An 18,747-nucleotide genomic window follows, 5' to 3' on the forward strand; every position below is an offset into this window, starting at 1 on the left:
GCAGTTATTTTTGTTCCAATATATACAGAAAAGTGACAATACTAAAAAGCTTAGATTTGGATTTCATACCTTACAGTGGCTTTCAAGTACACTTTCTTCCGATTTGTATTGACAGCTCTCTTGTTGGTAGTATTCACCCATTTTAAAGAGAACACAGAAATCCAAAGTGAGTTGTCAGTCCAAGGTCATCTAGCTTGTAGAGTCACAAATTAAACCTGTAAGTTCTGATCACAAGTTCTTGTTAATAATTCCTTTTCACTTTCCATGATTAGATGCTGTGAAATGAGGAAAAGGAAAGCAAAAATGCTAAAGTAATTTAAATTATAAGATGTAGTGCACCCTATATTCAGTTGAAAGGCTTAAAAATTAAAAAAAAATTTTGAGAGAGATAGACAGAGCATGAGCGGAGGAGGGGCAGAGAGAGAGGGAGACACAGAATCCGAAGCAGGCTCCAGGCTCTGAGCTGTCAGCACAGAGCCCGATGCGGGGCTCGAACTCACAGACTGCGAGATCATGACCTGAGCCTAAGTCAGACGCTCAACCGACTGAGCCAGCCAGGCGCCCCTTAAAAATTTTTTTTAAATGTATATAATCTATACATATTGCATATTATGTACATAATAGACATTGAATATTATATACATAATATTCATTTATAACATACTTTTAGTATATTATGTACACTTTCAGTATATTATATGTAAGATATATGCGTATGTATATACACACCCTATACATATATATTATATATAGGTTACCAAACTTTCCTATTTAAGGAGTTTTTTTGAACATGACAGGAAGATATAACCTAACAGAATCTTTCAAACCGGTCACCTTGGAAATGATAGACAAACTGAGATTATTGACTCAATAGTTAACCCTTTACTTTGTTCACAGTTGCAAACATTTTTTGAGACATTCCTGACAGCCAGCTCACCTCTTCAGGCTTTTGATAATATGAAGGAAGCAATTAGCAAACTCCTCCTAGCAGCTGAAGTATTCAGTGAAACATCTACTCTGGGACCAAAGGCCTTCAATAGGTAAAAACAAAATTTAACATTAAAAAAATTAAAAAACCCCAATCTAAAAATTATTAGTGAAAATATATCTTAATTATTACAAGTAGGTGCTATTTGGAAAATGTTATGTCAGTATATAAATATGGGCTTGCAAGCATCTTTCCATATTTGTAGATCCTACACTTCAAAGCATGTTACAGACTTGTTAGTGTCTAGATAATAGTGACAAGAAATAAAGCACACATTATTTAAGTGGATTTTAATTGTATCTCCTTTAAGCTTAGGTATTTCTATCATATGCACTTTGCATTGACTAGGTGTAATTTTACTTATGGCCCTTATTAACAATAGTCAATAGCTACTATTTTCATGTTACAACCTACTTCGACGTAATTTAATGCCCTTTTTCTAAAAAAAAAAGTTAAATTTACAATGTCAACAAAAAGGAGGTGGCTCAATTAAGCTTTATCATGCTTCCTATGTGAATAAGAATGCCCAGCGTGTAGGAGTAGGAGAGTTTCCTTCTCCATATTTGCATTTTCATGAAGTAAACTCATATGTTTAATGCATTATTAAACTCATTGTTTAATGCGTTATATTTGTATTTTCTGTAAGGAACAAAACAAATTCCAATTTAAAAATAGGTTGCATGTAATTCCATATTATCCAAGCCACTGCTCTCTTTAATTAATACATACCATGAAATTTAACTGTAGTAACTGTTAATAATGCATCAAATGATAGAGTAAATGTAGCAAATAGAATATATTTTTATATTACCTTGTGTTTTTATTTCAGATGCAGATTATGTTTTCAACTTTTAACTTTTGATATTGGTTACTACAATTTCAGGTACCCTGTTGTGCTCCAGGTGCGTATGCCAAAGGCTTTCTGTGAGCTTCCCGCCTTATGCTGAATGATCTATGTGCGTGTGTGTGTGTGTGTGTGTATGTGTGTGCATGCGTTGTTTGCATTCATAATAACCAACCAATAAGTAGCAACTTGTATTAAAGTCACTGCAGGCTTATATTTTACTGTAGTTCAGAAAATTAATTAATGTATGGAGAATCTATGATTTGAGGTCCAGTCCCTACTATGCCTCACTGTGGAACAGGCACAGATTTTTCTATGGTTCAGTCACTGTTTATGAAATAAAGTGGTAGGCATTTGGGTAATAGAAAATAGCAGTTACCCAGCTTATTCCCTTAGGTATATATATATATATATATATATATATATATATATATACACACACCTTATTCTTTACATATAGATATTTAGGTTTTTTTTTTTAATGTTTATTTTTGAGAAGGAGAGTGAGTGAGTGGGAGAGGGGCAGAGAAAGAAGGAGACAGAGAAGACTCTGTGCTGTCAATACAGAGCCCAGTGAAGGGCTCCAAGTCATGAACCCTGAGATCATAACCTGAGTGGAAGTCAGATGCTCAACGGACTGAGCCACCCAGGTGCCCCTAGGTACTTAGTTTTAAATTGGCCTATATTTTAATTAAAAAGCCATGGGAATTTTTCAAATATATGTTTTTTTTCCTAGTATAAAATATGTGTAAATTGAAGAGTGTTTTTTTATATACCCTGATTCTTTTGCTTCCTTTCAAATTAAATGAACTCATTCAGATCATCTACATATTTCTCATCTAAAATATCCCTTTGTGGCAAGAAGATTTAAAAACATTGAATAAGTCTACAGAAAGCTTTATTTTGGGGTATGGAGTAGGAAGAAGGGAAGAGGAGCAAAATAAAATTATGAACAATCAGATTTCAACTTCATATTGCATTGACTGCGTTTCAAACTATTGTACAAGGGGAGTGATTATATCATATGTGGCTCATTCATAAAATTTTGAAACTTCATGAATCTACATTTTAAATTATTCATTATCTTGCACACATCTTAGTGTGTTCTTTAAAATTTATTGTTCAGAACTGTTACTTATTATCTTTCATGGACACGAATTCTAACAGTAAAGAGTTTCAAGATAAACTTAAGTGACTTTATAATCCATTAATTTTCTTATAAAAATTGTATCTTCAAAAGAACATTTCTTATATTTTATAAAACTGTTGGCCTCCAAAAAGGCCACTAGATGTCAGCTCTGATCTACAATCCAACAGGAATGAATCATGTCTTACAAGTGATTCCACTGCATTAATATAAAAGTCAATGAAAAATATTTGCCGTGCTTTTACTCTTTCACAGGTGCATGAGCATTTAAATTTTCAAGATGGTGATAATATGGATTTTGAGGACCAAAACACAGAAGAATCCCTTTTACAAGATACTTTCAATTTTCTCTTCTCTAATGAATCTTCACTTCCCATGTTTTCTGAGATATTTCAGGGACTTTATATATCAGGTGTTTTTAAGGTAAGTGCATATTCTTGTAGTGACAAATATTTCTTTCAAGTCATTCTTTGGAAGGTGCCATTTTCTTTATTGTGCAGTTAGGCAAATTGATAATTCGTTTGAAACTAATTGGTATCCATTATATTACATCTCTTAATATTTTTCTGGCCTAAAGACTGATATTATTTTACATCAACTAAGTATGAGTGACTGATTCTGATGCAGTTATGGGTTAAAATAAGGCAATTCCTAATTCCTAAGGAATGTTTGTGGATATTATGAATAATACATATTCTATGTTATTTAGAATTCTTTAAGAGGAATAGGGAGAATAAGAGAACTTTTTGGAGCCGGTCTAGAATAGCAGTAAGTGCTCTAGATTGACACCAAGGCACTGGAGTTATAATACTAATTTTTAAAGAATTCACATCTGGTTAACATCTTTGCTTAGATTTCTGATGATTAGGATGTAGTGCTTCGTAGTAGCATTGGTTAATTTTTTAATGACATGTTAATACAACTTTTCTTGATGGATCAAAAAATCTGTACAGATTACTAAGTACAGCATTATTCTCTATACGTCTTTCTGTTTTAAAACCCGTATTCAGAGAACTTGGAAGAGTAGAACATGGAAGTTCTCACAAACAACGTTCTTGCTCTGTGGAGAGTTGTTTGTGAGAGACAGAACGTAACTTTATAGACTGCTGTTTCCCTGAGATTTTATTAATTCTCCTTCTAGTTCCCTATTTTCCTTCACTAGTGAGTAGATTGTCATTAAAACCATTAGAACCACTTCACCCAGAAGGAATGGAAAATATTTGCAACTTCTCTTCTCTGGGATGCATCAGGAAAAAAATAGATGTGAGGGGAAAATGGGGCAGGGGGACCGTTTATAAGAATCCACAAACTCCAAAACTGTAATTTGGAAGAGATTCACATGTTCATTTGCTGCTCTGATCTCTGGTACTTTGAGGGCTGAAGAGGACTCTTCCTGCCTTCCCAAATTGTCACACACCGTCTACCCTATAGGGCTCATCTCCCCAGGCTTACTACCAAAGCACTATTGAGCAATTTCATTCAGCATCTCTTTGTCAAATATGAAATTTTCCTAGAGTCAGACACTGTTGTGACAAGCTGAAGCTACTATGTATTATTTAGCGTTAATTAGCTCAGCTGTTTGTAGAGTTCGAACTTTGGTGTATAAAGTGGGAAGCAATTGGGCTAAACATGGTTTGACTTGGTAACAATCGCTTAAGATTTGTTCCCCTCCCCCGTTATAGGGCGAAAACTATCAAAAGGAACCAAATCAATGCCTGTCTTTAGAGGAGATGCACTCAATTATGACCTTCATAAAGGAACTTGGGAGTTTGGGGCCATTCCAACTGGTAAAACAAAAGTGACATTTGATTTCTCATGATCACTGAGATTATAGTAGATCAGCCATAAGCTATTTGATTTTCACTTGATGAAGATATTTCGTTAAGAACTAGAAACCTTTGTAAGCTTCTTTCTTCTTTTCAGAGATCTAAATATTAAAATGAGCAGAATCCATTTTCTTTAGGACTTTGCAAATAATACATGGTTTATTCAAGCTAAAGGATATGAGATCAGTAGGGCTGCCAGTATATGGCAGTTCTTAAGGAAAAATGTCCACGTTTTTCTAGAGAAGTTTTGCTTTTAGCTTTGGGACATTTATGTTTGACAAAAATTTCTTTCTGCTCATTGTGCCCTTTTTGTTTGTGTAAAATCAAATATTACTGAATATAACCACATCTTAGAAAACTACCTAAATCTTAATTTGTTGCAACTCTATAGCAAACCTCAAAGAAAGAAAATGTAAATAGTTATGATAACCATTACTGGTTTCAGCCTAAAAAAATCAATGACATTTTATTGTCTTTTCTGTGTATTTCTTTGGGTTCTGTTAATGTACTGGTCAATATCAAGATAATTTAGTACATATACATGTGCATGTTCAGTACTTGCTTTTTCTCTAGTTCTGTCACTTGTCTAGATAGACTACAATGGATTTATATTTTTATACCTAAGGTCTGTTTATACAAAACAGCTTTTTAAAACAGCATTTTTAAAAGTCCACTGATAGTTTGTTATTAATCTGTATGGATCAACATTTATTTTTTACTTAAAAAAACATGTATTCACATTATACTTATCTGAGTTATAACTAATTTACTAAGTTAATTAGTGAATGTTTGGCACTTGTTTTTATAATTTAGACTCATTTTATTTTATTTTTTCCAAACTTTTCTTTAAATTCTAGTTTAGTTAACATACAGTGCAATATTAGTTTCAGGAGTAGAATTTAATGATTCATCACTTACATATAACAATCATTGCTCATCAAAATAGACTCATATTTTAGAGGATTCAAAGTAAGCTTTTGTCCCAAAGATAATTTAATTGGTAGATTATTTTAATTAATTTAAACATACCCATATTACATTTGTGACCATTGGATCAAAACTCTACAAATATAAAGAAAGAGGTCTCATTCTTCAGGAATTCATAATTTAAGATATTGTGAATGTAGTGAACATCACTCGGCACAGACTACAGAATTATTTCGCAGGAGAAAGAGCAAATCCTAATTTCCTGACTCTCAGTGTCAAAAGAGGATGACTAGATTTTTTTTTTGTAGGATTAATATCTCTCACCCTGACAAAGTTCACTTGTAATCCAAAGCAATTTCTCCTCATTCTTCCTACTGCCTGACTCAGTCTGTCATTCACCTGTTCTCAGATATCTTTAGGAAGGAGACGTCCATTTCCATTCAATGAAAAGAGAAAGAAAACTCATCCTATTTAGAAATATGATCAACAAAAGTGACATTACCTTGACAACTGCACAGAAAATTATATTATGATACTGACCAATGGATTTTAAATAAATATCTGATTTTTAAAAACAGCTGAATAAAATACAAAGACTTTTCTAGTAATAACACCTTTTAAATTAGTTTCCATATCTTATTCAGATATTCTCATTTTGACTGTTTCTTTTCAGGTCTTCCCATCTACTGCTCCTGGGATTCAGTCTTTGATGCGTGAATTTTATGATATGGCAAATCCTATAGGACAACCTGGTTCAGTCCTGACTCAGTACTGGTCTCTTTTAAATGTATTTGAACAATTTCGGCTCCTGAATAAAAACGCACAGCTACACCCACTGGAATGGTAAGATAGCCACAAATTTGAATTGTGCAATCCAAAAATTCTCTAAAGATTGATTTCAAAAGATTTTGCCTGCATTAAAGAAAGCAACAAAAAGAAATGCGTCCAAAAATTTGTGCTCTGGAAAATAAGCTTCTGTAAAGCATTGAAACCATAACAATTCTAGTGGTCTTCAAACACTGTAATAAGAACACATCCAACAGTTTTTCAAACCAACAGGACTTGACTCTAAAGAGTAATGTTTAAAATTAAAACCTTCAAATTTGTTTCATTCTGTGATATATATCCTTGAATTACAGGCGTATCAGACAAAGACTTGGGTGACTTTTTTCTTTTCTTTTCTTTTCTTTTTAATATCAGCGTGGAGCCCAAGATGGTATGAACATTTATTTAAAGAGTTTTTGAGGCATGGCTTTAAAGTGGGCAGAATGTATCCAAATTTATAAATATGTCTGTCCCTGCCGGAAGAATAGAACTTTTCTTTTTTTTTAGAAGGTCGAATCTCGGGAAGCCTGGGTGCCTCAGTCGGTTGAGTATCCGACATAGGCTCAGGTCACATACTCACACCCCCACGTCAGGCTCTGTGCTGACAGTGCAGAGCCTGGAGCTTGCTTTAGTTCTGTGTCTCCCTTTCTCTCTGCGCCTCCACTGCTCTCTCTCTCTCTCTCTCTCAAAAATAAATAACCATTAAAAAATTAAAGAAAAAAAAGAAGGTAGAATCTCAGAGGGAAACATTTGGCCTCCCCTTCCACTTTCATTCTAATGAAAGGTAGTAATGAGCAGATGGAAGAAAGGATAGGCCAGGTGAACACATTAACATCTCCTGTAATTGTAGAAAATGGACAGTGCCTAACACACTGGCTAAGTCTGCTTGTCTTTTATAGGATGGAATTCAGGGAATATTTGACTTTTCTACTGCCAGGAAAACAGAAGCAAACCTAAAACCTCCTAGGGAGATGAAAGATGAAATGGCCAGGCTATAACCATTTATGTCTCTTGCAGTTACCCTCAGGAAGGAATGGCTTTGGTTCTCCTGAGTGCTGCTTCCTTTCCCTCTACCTCAGGAGATAATGAAAGCAGATCCACAATAATTTTTTCTCAATTAAAAAATGTAAATACTCATATATTTGATGAATTCTTAGCACATTACTCAGGATCAGAACTCACTTTAATTGTCATAACGTTAGGAAGTTGGCCTTATTCCCTAAATGCCCGAAGTAGTAAGCCAAACAGAAAGTTTATTTGTTTGTTTGAAAAGTAGGTTTTAAATAATAGAGCTCAGTGCCTGTTTCTCTGTTCTTTGCACTCACTCAAGGAATCCGAGTCTGTCTCATTCATCATTATCAGTTGGGAGGAGCAAACTTGATTTAGCTACTGTTTTTAACTTTCACTAAATTCCCTTGAGATATGCAAGCATTGGAAAGTTTGTTTCTCAGCAAGTTTTTCTCAAGAGTCACATGTAGTGTAAGGTTAAGTAAGGGGCTTATCTTAAATTTAACTGTAACCCTAACCCTAACCCTAACCCTAACCCTAACCCTAACCCTAACTGATTCCCTTTAAATAAAGGAATGTATTAGTGGTCAGTGTTGAAAGTGATCAGTGTAGAAAGAGTCAGGACTTTTTTGAATCAGACAGACATGGATTCAAATATCCCAACCCTAGAGTTTATTAATTATAGCAGCTAAAGTTTTGACCCCTCTGAGACTCAATCTCCACATCTATAAAATATGGATTATACTACCTACCACATATTATTTTACAAGAATTGAATAAGATAATTTCCACATACCACATGGTGTCTGGTATGCTGCAGGGCAAGTAGGTAATAAATATTAATATTGACTTTTCATGTTTCTCTGCTATCCAAAGGTCACTTTAGGATCTACGGTGGAGGAAATATTTTTCTTTCTTTTATAGGAAAAGTAAGACAAGTTCAAAAGATTTTTATCTAACTTAACACAGAAAATTAAACTTCAGATCTTTATCAAAAAGCAATTAGGTAAATCACCTCAGAACATTTCAAGAAATAAAACTCAATTCTAATTATCTTCAAATTTCCCTGGGAGCATATGTATATTTAATTATCATCCATGCTGTATTACAAGGAGGATGCATATTATACATATTTTCCAGACGAGGAAACCAGGATGAAAAGGTGGATCGTTTGCTCAAGCCACACAGGTAAGAGAAATAGAGGAGAGCTTAGGACCCTGGCCTCATGTCCACGGTCCAGTCTTTATTCCAGTTCATCCTGCAGAAGGGAGGTCAGGTGTAGTCATTTGTCATTGTCTGTATCTTCACAATAGTCACCTCCAGCTTTTTCTACTTCTAGCCAATTTTACATACCTATGCTACCTGTAGGGATTAATGACTTCATGATTCCTTTTTTTAAAGATTATTTATTATTTTGAAAGAGAGAGAGAGAACAGAGAGCACATACACATGCGCCAGCAGGGGAGGGGCAGAGAGGGGAAGAGAGAGAATCCCAAGCAGGCTCCATGCTATCAGTGCAGGGCTGGTGTGGGGCTTGATCCCACAAACCATGAGATTATGACCTGAGCCAAAATCAAGAGTCGGATGCTTGAGCGACTAAGCCACCCAGGCACCCCTCACGCTTCCTTTCAAATAAAGATCATTTGCTTGGAGCAACAAGGTGAGAAGAGATAAAGTCAGAAAAGCAAGAGTTAGAAAAAGTGATAATTATTTATGTGTGCGCCCTGAGGCTTAGAATCCAGAGGTCCCAACAGAATTAGTGTAAATCTGAACAAAATGAAAATGTTGCTTACTATCAATATTTGTGTACTATCTGTTAATTCTCACTTTACTAGAAATACAGTTGCTTTGCTCTCATCATACGCTTTCCATGAAAAATCCACATTTTTAAAACAAATAATTTATTCACATAATTGCATAAGGAATCACTGCAGGATGCTTTAACATACAAAGCATCTCATCCCGTTAAGATACTAATTCAGTGTACGTGCATTTCAGGGTTGTATCTTTTATGAGCTTCACTTTGAGTTTTTGCTTCTATGAATTCAGAGCTATTTTTTTTTAATTTGGCCTGGCACTCAGTCAACCTTCAACTAAACATATCTAACCCCATGCTTGCTTTATGTTTCTTCATTCCTTGGGAGGAAGGAAATATTTTAAAGTAAGTCCTAGACATTATTTTTCACCCCTAATTACTTCACTGTATGTATCAAGGAAAAAAAAACACCTTTACAAAGTAAACTGAAATAAAATTATCACACCTTCCAACATTTGCAATACTTTTAATTCCCTGATTCTTCGTAATTTGCTGATGTTTGTATTTTGAAGGAACTGAATATGCCTTATTCATCTCTTCCCTACCACAGTGCCCAGCACAATATCTGGGACAATAAATATTTATAAAATGTAATTTAACACAGGGCATTTGATTTCATTCTCATCCCTGTGAAGTAAGGCCAGGGCTGTTATCTCTGTTCTGCTGCAGGAGAAGTGGAGAATCACAGCTCAGCCCGGGAAAGTAGTCTCCATCATCAGGACCAGCAATTTTTCTGCTGCAGTTTTGATTATTTGGTACCAAACTTGAGGATTTAGAGGGGTATCTGGCTAGGCATCTAGTTGTACAACAGAAAACTGAGGCAAACACACTAGATAGAACTAACCCTTCCTGTTAAGCGTAGTTACTGTTTAAGGATAGAAGATGCAGGAAGACATAGGTCATTTTCTGCATAGTACGCTTCTGTTTCTTAGGTTATATGCATGTTCTCCTGAGTCTATGTCTCAGGGCTCCAAGCTTCTCACTTCAGGACTGTGTAATTTTTTCCAAACAAATTCCAGTAAGAATGTGTGTTCCCAAATTCACTTCTGTTGGACCCAGGCTATCAGAGATCGCTCACTTTTGGACTGAAGAGTGACTTTTTGCCCTGGTTTTCTTCAAATGTACTTCTGCTGATTGGAGATGATGAGATTTCCACCCACCTCACTTGAGGCGAGATTGCCAGCTTTGAGGAGTGAAATCCAGAAAGTGTTTCTTTGTGTTCATCAAAATATCTGTGCCCACACAGGACAAAAAAAAAAAAAAAAAAAAAAAAAAAATAGTGTGTTCAATGTAATTTCCATGAATTGTGTTCATTTCATTGATCTAGATTTGTTCGGCATTGCATTTGCAGGGCTTCTTTCACAGAGGATGAGAACATTGAAAAACCACAAGTGCCATTTGATGCAATTGAAAATAAAAAAGGTAAAAAGATATGGTCTCGCTGATTCCAACATGAAAATAAGTGTTGCGTGGCTCAAAAAATACATAAGAAAGTGTTTCGCTTCATTAGCAATAAAAAATGGAAGTTAAACTAGGAAATACAATTTTCCTTCAAATTTGAAACAGTTTTGCCTCTTAAAGATAATAGAGCTGGGGAAAGTGTAGGGAAGTAAGCATTCTCATGCTACGTGTGCTAGTTAAACTGAGCAACCTCCCTTAAGGACCATAACAACATATAAGAAAATCCTTAGAAGTTATTCTTGCATCACAGAAATTTCACTCCTAGATATTCAATTTAAGCAAATAATTAAGAATGTACACAGAAGTTTAGTTACATGAGTTATTAATAAATAAAAAAATTAGAAACTGCTATTTTCTACAGTTACTTCTAAAATTACTTATAATACAATTACTTCTACTGTAATAATACTGGATTGGATAAATAAGTTATAGATTTCCAACAAAATATGATAAAGCCATTCCAATATTGCAAAAGAGTTATTTATGACATGAAAGATGTTTATGGTATATCATTAAATGAAAGAATTGGCTACAAGCAACTTGGGCCTCAGGGAAAACTAATGGTGATTGTAATTTTCTCTCCTGGACTTATCTTTATGTTCTAATTTTTTCCTTCTAAAGAACATCTGAGCTTTTTGTCATACAAAAAGAAAATGTTTCTAACTTTAAGAATAAAAGATGAAAAGAAGTACTACGTGTCTACAATTTTTTAGAAATCAAAATTTTCCTAGTACAAATCAAGGTTTAATACAATACAGTGGTTCTCAACATGTGTGGCCCCTAGACCAGAAGAAACCTCAACATCACCTGGGAAATTTAGATGATTCATATCTGCTGAATCAGAATCCTACTTTTCTGGGTATGAGACCCAGCACTCTGTATTTTTCTTAAGTGTTTATTTATTTTGAGTGTTATTTTATTTTTTGAGGGAGAGGGAATCCAAGCCGAGGGGAGGGACAGAACGGGAGGAGGACAGAGGATCAAAAGCAGGTTCCATGCTGACAGCAGAGAGCAGGTTCTGTGCTGACAGCAGAGAGCCTGATGTGGGGCTCTAACTTGCAAACCGCGAAATCATGCCTGAGTTCAGGTGCTTAACCCATAGAGCCACCCAGGCACCCCCGGCACTCTGTATTTTAAGAAACCCTTCAGTTGATTCTGAGGCATGCTAAAGTTTGAGAAAGACTTATTCAATAGAATGAAGTGGTAAGCCCAGTGAAGAACTGATTATAAACTGCTGCTCTGACCCTTTCTGGTTCCCACCATTTTTTCTCTATTTTTAAATGAATAATTTAAGCATTCTGAGTACGTTTATTCATTCCTTTGTTCCACCAGTATTTACTAAGGAGTTTTTTATAGAGATGTTTGGTTCGATTCAGAAACTTAAAAGTAAATGTCAGTGGAATCAACTGGATAGAATTTCTGTAATTCTAATGATTTGGGATATTAAAGTCATAAAATCATAGAACTAGAAGGAATCTCAGTAGATCACCTTCAGGCAATGGAGACATTTAGACCATTCATTTTTCTCCCCTAATATTTTCCTATTTGGAAAACTCATTCTTCTGAGATTTGAACCGAGTAACTCCTTTTATTTTACATAGCTTTCAGTTTAACTAAGAAGTGCTTTCTGATGTAATAAGTTAAGTAATAAAATATGTGTTTTATTAAGTTGTGCTGTTTGAGATTAATGAATATGTATTCTTTTTGTTTTGATTAATAGTTTTCATTTTAAATTAACTTTTCTTTTTTTAGCTTCTGTTCCACGAATTATGAGTGAAACCAAAGAAGTTCATTGTAGTAATGGTGAGTTCCAATTAAAGTCTTTCAGTGGCATAACCAATAGTGAGGCACAGCCCTGCATTGAAGAAATCGTCATTTTCTCATAGTTGGACACTTATAGACTACAATATTAATATTGCAGTAAAATAAATAAATAAATAAATAAATAAATAAATAAATAAATAAATATTAAGTACATTTTTAGAAGTTTCTGAATAAGTTGTTATCTGTCACTTTTGCATAAGAAGAGCATTTTTATATCTCTGTTTTTGAACATGAAATATTATGCTCATGTGTTTGTTTAAGGACAGTGACTTTCAAACTCATTTTGAGGAGTCCTTAGGGTATTAAGGCTTTGCCTTGGAGACTGTTCAAGTGCAAACACTTAAGCTTATCTGCTTTATACATTGATTTTTAGGGCTCTCACCACCCCACAGGGATTCCTTTTATGTCAGATTATTGACATAATGGATAATACTTGAGTTGAATTTTCTTTATTAGAATTGAGAATTTTTAAGCTGCTTTTTAAATTATTTTCTTAAAATTCATGATTTTTTTTAAACCAAAGTATAATCAAGAAAAATAGTATATATATTATAGTACTACATTTCAAGTGTTATATAGATTTTAGGATGTAAAAATAACTTTGTTCACTCTGGTCAGCATTATTCCAGTGACCTTGCCAATATATCTAGAGAATATATAGAGAGAAATATAGAAAGAGAGAATATACAGAGAATAGGATATATATAGAATAGAATATATATAGAGAGAATGAATCTAATTGATCTTTCCAGGATCACAGGACTGTTAAATACCTGAGCTGGATCAAAGCTGGGTCTTCCAATTCTTTGTTTAAAGCTCATGAGTTATCTTAATACTTTATAATAATATGATGGAATAATAAGAGTTTACTTAGCAGGTTTGCTTTTTGAATATATATATTGCTATTTGAATATTGCTAAAACATGCACTTAGAAAATTTAGCCTTTCACAAATAAAAAATCTATTCCAGGAAAACATAAAATCTGGAAAAAAATAAAATTTATAGATTAAAGTTTAATTTATTATAAATAAAAGTCTTCCAGTTTAATAAAATCTAATTTGTATCTTCTATAATACAATTTAATTCATTATGTTTTAACACTATCATTAAAATTGGGGTAGACTGAGAGGTTATATAATAGTATGGCATAATAGAATCAACAAATACATTCAATTAAAAAAGCAACATTTTAAATAAAGTTTTGCTGATCAGGAAAAAAGAACAGATATCACTTATGCCCTTCCCTCCCTGCACTTGCCATCCAATCTCTTCTAGAAAAATACATGCAACTCTTGGGAGACTGGTGCCTAGCTATAGTGGGTAAAGTACTAGGGAGAAAACCAGGAGCAAGATTAGAATGCACATTTGGGGGTGGCTGGGTGGCTCAGTAGGTTAAGCTTCCGGCTTCAGCTCAGGTTATGATCTCATGGTTCACGAGTTCGAGCCCCTCATCGGGCTCTCTGTTGTCAGCATGGAGCCATCCTCGAATCCTCTGTCCCTGCAACCCCCTCTCTGCCCCTCTCCCACTTGCTCTCCCTCTCTTTCGCTCTCTCTCGAAAATGAATAAACATTAAAAATTTAGGAATGCATATTTGTCAAGTGCTAGGTTCTGGGGTAGATGCCGCATCAGGAAAGCCACTTCACCTCTTTGGTATTCTATTTTATAATTTATAAAATGAAACAACTGTATGGGGATAATCTCTTTTTTTTTTTTTCCAGTTCCCAAGTAACGTGTTCTGGAGGAGGTGAACGTGTTAGATAAACTCTTTAGCTTAGTTCATGTTTTTATGTTGATAAAAACTAGTCCTACCTGGGTCCGCATAATTAATCTTCCCACTTTTATGGTATAATTTAAGGTTTAAAAAATAACTTGATGATGCCTCAGAACAGGTGGGATTATCCTTCAGAGTCTAGGCTGTTCTCGTGTTTAATATGAGTTATGATTATCCCTCAAGAGGGCAATAAAACTCTGTGGTTAAAAGGATTCATTAAAAACAACCAAAACTTCAAACAGCTTTCCCAAATATGCTTGCCAAAGAGGCTAAGCAGCCTGCTACCGCCATAGCTGGCACTGGGTTCTCCGTGGATCTAGGTGAGCTGGCCTGAGGCGTGCTGGCCCCGGGCTGGGAAGGATGCCAGTGAAACTCCAGGTGTATCAGCAGCACTGATGATTCAGGTGAAGATCATGTCTAGATAAATCAGCCTTTAAGCAGGGGTTTAGAATGGAGCACTTCAGCCGGAGGTGGAGAGATTCTGATGAAACCAAAAACAAGCACTTGCTAGAATCCTGCTTAAGAGAATTCCTTACACATTTGGTCTCATGTAGGGCTGAGTTGCGGTGTTATAATGGGCAAGCCCCACTGGAAACTTTCACTGTTAAGTGAAAGTGTGAACTGCAGGGAAATCAACTCTCAGTGACTGATTTATAAAAATATATCATCTGAAGTTAAAGTACGTCCTCTGTGGTTACTGTTTTGAAAAAATAAAGCTTCTACTTGGTTATTCATTTAGCTGGTTTTGAATATAAAAGAGTAATGCCAGTGTTTATGTATTCCCTTTCTACTTAGGAAATGGTCCTCCCAAAAGCACATTTTATATCTCTGGACTCCAGCCTGCTTAAAGTGTTATGTTAGGTTCACAGTCTCCATTTGAGTCAGATCTCACGACCAACAATAGCCTGTTTTTTACTGTGCTTATCTCAGTGCCTTGAACACAGAATGTGCTGGGGGGGTGGGGATCTTTGAAAAAAAAAAGAATGCATTATTAATAAGTGGTTGAATTCAAATAAAAACTTATGGTCCTTTTTAGGATGAGATCTAATAATATAATCTTGCCCTCATTCTTTCATTGGTTTCTCTTTTGTTATAGAAATTTCAAAAGTTGACATGATCATCAAAATTATAGATGCAATCCACCTACGTTTTTCAGCCAGATCAAATATTTGGTAACAAGTAAAATCAATAAAGTTGGTAGTTTCCCCAATTATTTAACCAAATTGACTAGTCATTTATTTTTTATTAAGACTTTTCCCTACAATGAAATTACAATGTGTCTATTGTATTATTATTTATGCCTAATTTGTACCTGAGGAGTTTTTTTCTTTCAAAATCTGGGAAAACTATACAATGTGGGTCAGAAGTACGTAGGGTTTTTTTTTTTTCAATTTCATTTTTCGTTTTCATTCTCATTAGTGCCTGATGGAAGTTGTACTGAGATACAGGCCTCAGAACTGGAGTCCAGACACCCAGAAGGTTGGTGGTTTCCATTGCCACAGATTTGGTGGTACATCCCCATGTCTGCCAAAGAAATATAAAAAAATTCGGCATCGTTAAGTCACAAAGTGCAGGATATAACAGGGATGTAATGAGAGAGGAAGACAAGGAAGAGATTGTGAAATGCCTTGTCTGCTTTATTAGGAGCTTGGACTAAATTTTGGAGATAATGAGAAACCATTAAAGAATTGAAGCTGACCCAGAACTGATTGTAGAAAAATCATTGTGATAACTGTATACAGAGAGGGGAAGAGTCACAGCTGATGAGATAATCTACTTGCTTTAAGTTCAGTGGAGAGCTTCCTGCAACGAATTCCGTGTTCCCTTTTTCTGTTGCCATGTTGTTAACCGTCACTGAACATCTTATTTAAAAGACAAAAGATACTTTCATTTTACCGATTTCTATAAAATTTCTCACTTACTGGAATTTTGTGAACTACTGAAAAGTATTTATGGAGCAAAATACTTATTAATATTTCTTTGAAAAACGTTTGCTAAACTTCTTTTGAGTAATTTACTTATCCCAAATATGACGCAATATAATTTAGCAGTGGCTGGTGTGTGTGCCTACAAATGTATTTTTCTTTTACTCGTCAAGATCCTTTTGTAAAAAATCGGGCTATCGCATGGAAACATATTTTTCAAATGACTTAGAATCAGTGGTATGAAGTAATATGCTAGGTTCCATGACAAGATTGAACAGAGTATGCCATTTCCTTCTCATACTTGAGGGTACTTCCTTACGCTGAGGTGACCTGGGTGGAGTAGGGAGGGGGGTCTCAGGATGTCCTGCTGATGTTTTTGTATCTAAATGTTTGCTGTAATATTGGATTTCACATTCTTCACTCCACCCTACTGCCTGTAAGCTACTATATCAATTCAATGGCAGTTTAATGACTCTCCCTATTAAGAAATTTTCCTCATTCCCTGCTGACGCCCTTCTGTTACCACCTCAGAGTCATCATCCCCATTCACCAGTTGCTTGATACATGCAGTAAATGTCATGAACATGTTATCAATCCACTGGTGAGACATTTTCCCGCCTTCTCTCTGCCTTCAAACGTATAAGGACTGAGCAAAAACTAGCAACTGTCTAATGCCAGCTAAAGTCAACAGCTGTGTATAAGGCAAATTGTACAAAATCTGACAAATAGAAAATTCAGCTGAAGCCACAAATCAAATATGACCAGAGTGCCAAGCGGAAAATCAGCAGTGATCACTAAGTGAATGACTAAGGTTGTTCAAAGGATAATCATATATGAGTTTTCAACATTTATCCATTTCACAGTTGTCTTTTTTTTGTTTTTTGTTTTTTTGTTTTTTGTTTTGCTGTTATTTTTTCTTTTAACAGATGACACACAATGTTATATCAAACAGATCCTCACACATCCACATTTGGAACTGAATCCTGAATTTAACCCGAAGATCAAAGATTATTACTCTGAAGTTCCATTTGACGTGGTAACAGTGACAATTGGAGCAGAGACTTCTAATTGTCAGTGCAAGGTGTACCTGCACGATCGGGCAGGAACAAGGTACGGCGGGATGTTGACCAGGGCTGAGTGGAGACATAATAATGGGAAGCAGATATTTGAAGCATCCTTTGAAGATTTAGAAAATCTGAAGCGTAAGATCAGTTGGAGAGATCACCAGGGTGTGAAATCCTTTACCTTTCAGGTGTCATGTGGTTAAAAAGAACACATCAGTGCTCTACTGATCTTTTAGCAATATTTGTACCTAATCTTTGTAACAATGTTGAGCAAGGGAAGATCTTGTTATGTGAAATATTAAAGAGACTCATCAAGGGTAGCTTCCTTCTACCCTAACCCAACTCCTCAAGATTTTGAATATTCAGGGATTGAATAAACATTTTCATGACAATTTATGAACATGCTAACACTAACTTTCCCAGTCTCATGGAATTTTTTTCTATTGACCCTTTTGAGAGTCACTGACTCTTTTGTTTACAATTTTGAACAGCAGGTAGAACTTTGTTACATGCCATGTCCAAGGCAAGGAAGATACTCATGTTCCCGTGCTGTAGGGAAAGAAATACACTTGGCATCCTGGGAGCTAAGAGAGTCCGGTAGCAAGAAAAGAGGATTCAAGTCAGACCAACCTGGGTTCCAGCCCTGACCCTACCATGGGACTTTGGGCATAGAGTTGTTTTGAGTATTAAATCAGAAAATGTATGACCCTGAGAAGTGGTTAATAAATATGAGTTTCCTTCTCTGTAGCTGACAGAGGACCTGAATTACTCTACAAGATAACTGTTGGCATACCAAAGTACTATGAAACATAATGAAAACTTTTTCATATTTTAAGTTTCTTATGAAGTTGTATAGACCTTATCTACTTTTGTATGCAAACTAGGCATGTAATGAATATTGATATATAAATTCATTTGGGCTGAATAAATGTTACTCTCTCTCTCTCTCTGTCTCTCTCCAGCTTTGCCAACTACCCTCTGGGCTTGGGAATGAACAAAATCTCAATGTTTGTGGCAGATGAGTCTCCAGCACAGGGTGAGACCCTGATCACGTACAAGCTCACCATCTACAGAGAAGATCGTCCAAGTCTGCCCTTGTTTGAGGACTTCTCAGCATGCGGGTTTGTGCAGGTAAGTGAATTCTACATTTGCACTTGGGTTGAATTGGGAGTGATCTGTTAACCCAGGTGCAAAATGCCAAATGAAAATTGTTAGGAAAAAATGTATGCTTTTCAAATCCAAACTGGTCTCATTTTAAAAGAGAAAGGGCCCCAGCCAGGTATTTAAGATACCTTGCTGCCAGTGGTTTTCTTTCTAGT

General features: G+C 35.3%; 1 protein-coding gene across 5 annotated transcripts in view; it reads left to right on the forward strand.

Moving 5' to 3' along the window:
- The window catches only part of CPED1 (cadherin like and PC-esterase domain containing 1), a 268,681-nt gene that overhangs the window by 124,735 nt on the left and 125,199 nt on the right, over positions 1-18,747 (forward strand). For 2 of the 5 annotated variants that reach the window (XM_060632976.3, XM_060632977.3), the window contains exons 7-16: positions 898-1,040; positions 1,818-1,890; positions 3,235-3,402; positions 4,662-4,766; positions 6,406-6,575; positions 10,733-10,803; positions 12,595-12,645; positions 15,859-15,918; positions 17,291-17,474; positions 18,391-18,559. In XM_060632976.3, coding sequence (XP_060488959.3) covers positions 898-1,040; positions 1,818-1,890; positions 3,235-3,402; positions 4,662-4,766; positions 6,406-6,575; positions 10,733-10,803; positions 12,595-12,645; positions 15,859-15,918; positions 17,291-17,474; positions 18,391-18,559 — 1,194 coding nt within the window. The remainder of the gene's footprint in view (positions 1-897; positions 1,041-1,817; positions 1,891-3,234; positions 3,403-4,661; positions 4,767-6,405; positions 6,576-10,732; positions 10,804-12,594; positions 12,646-15,858; positions 15,919-17,290; positions 17,475-18,390; positions 18,560-18,747) is intronic. The other 3 variants (XM_060632978.3, XM_060632980.3, XM_060632979.3) reach the window with 2 other exon arrangements.

Source organism: Panthera onca, chromosome A2, assembly GCF_046562875.1.
Source record: "Panthera onca isolate mPanOnc1 chromosome A2, mPanOnc1 haplotype 2, whole genome shotgun sequence".
Classification (NCBI taxonomy): Eukaryota; Metazoa; Chordata; class Mammalia; order Carnivora; family Felidae; genus Panthera; species Panthera onca.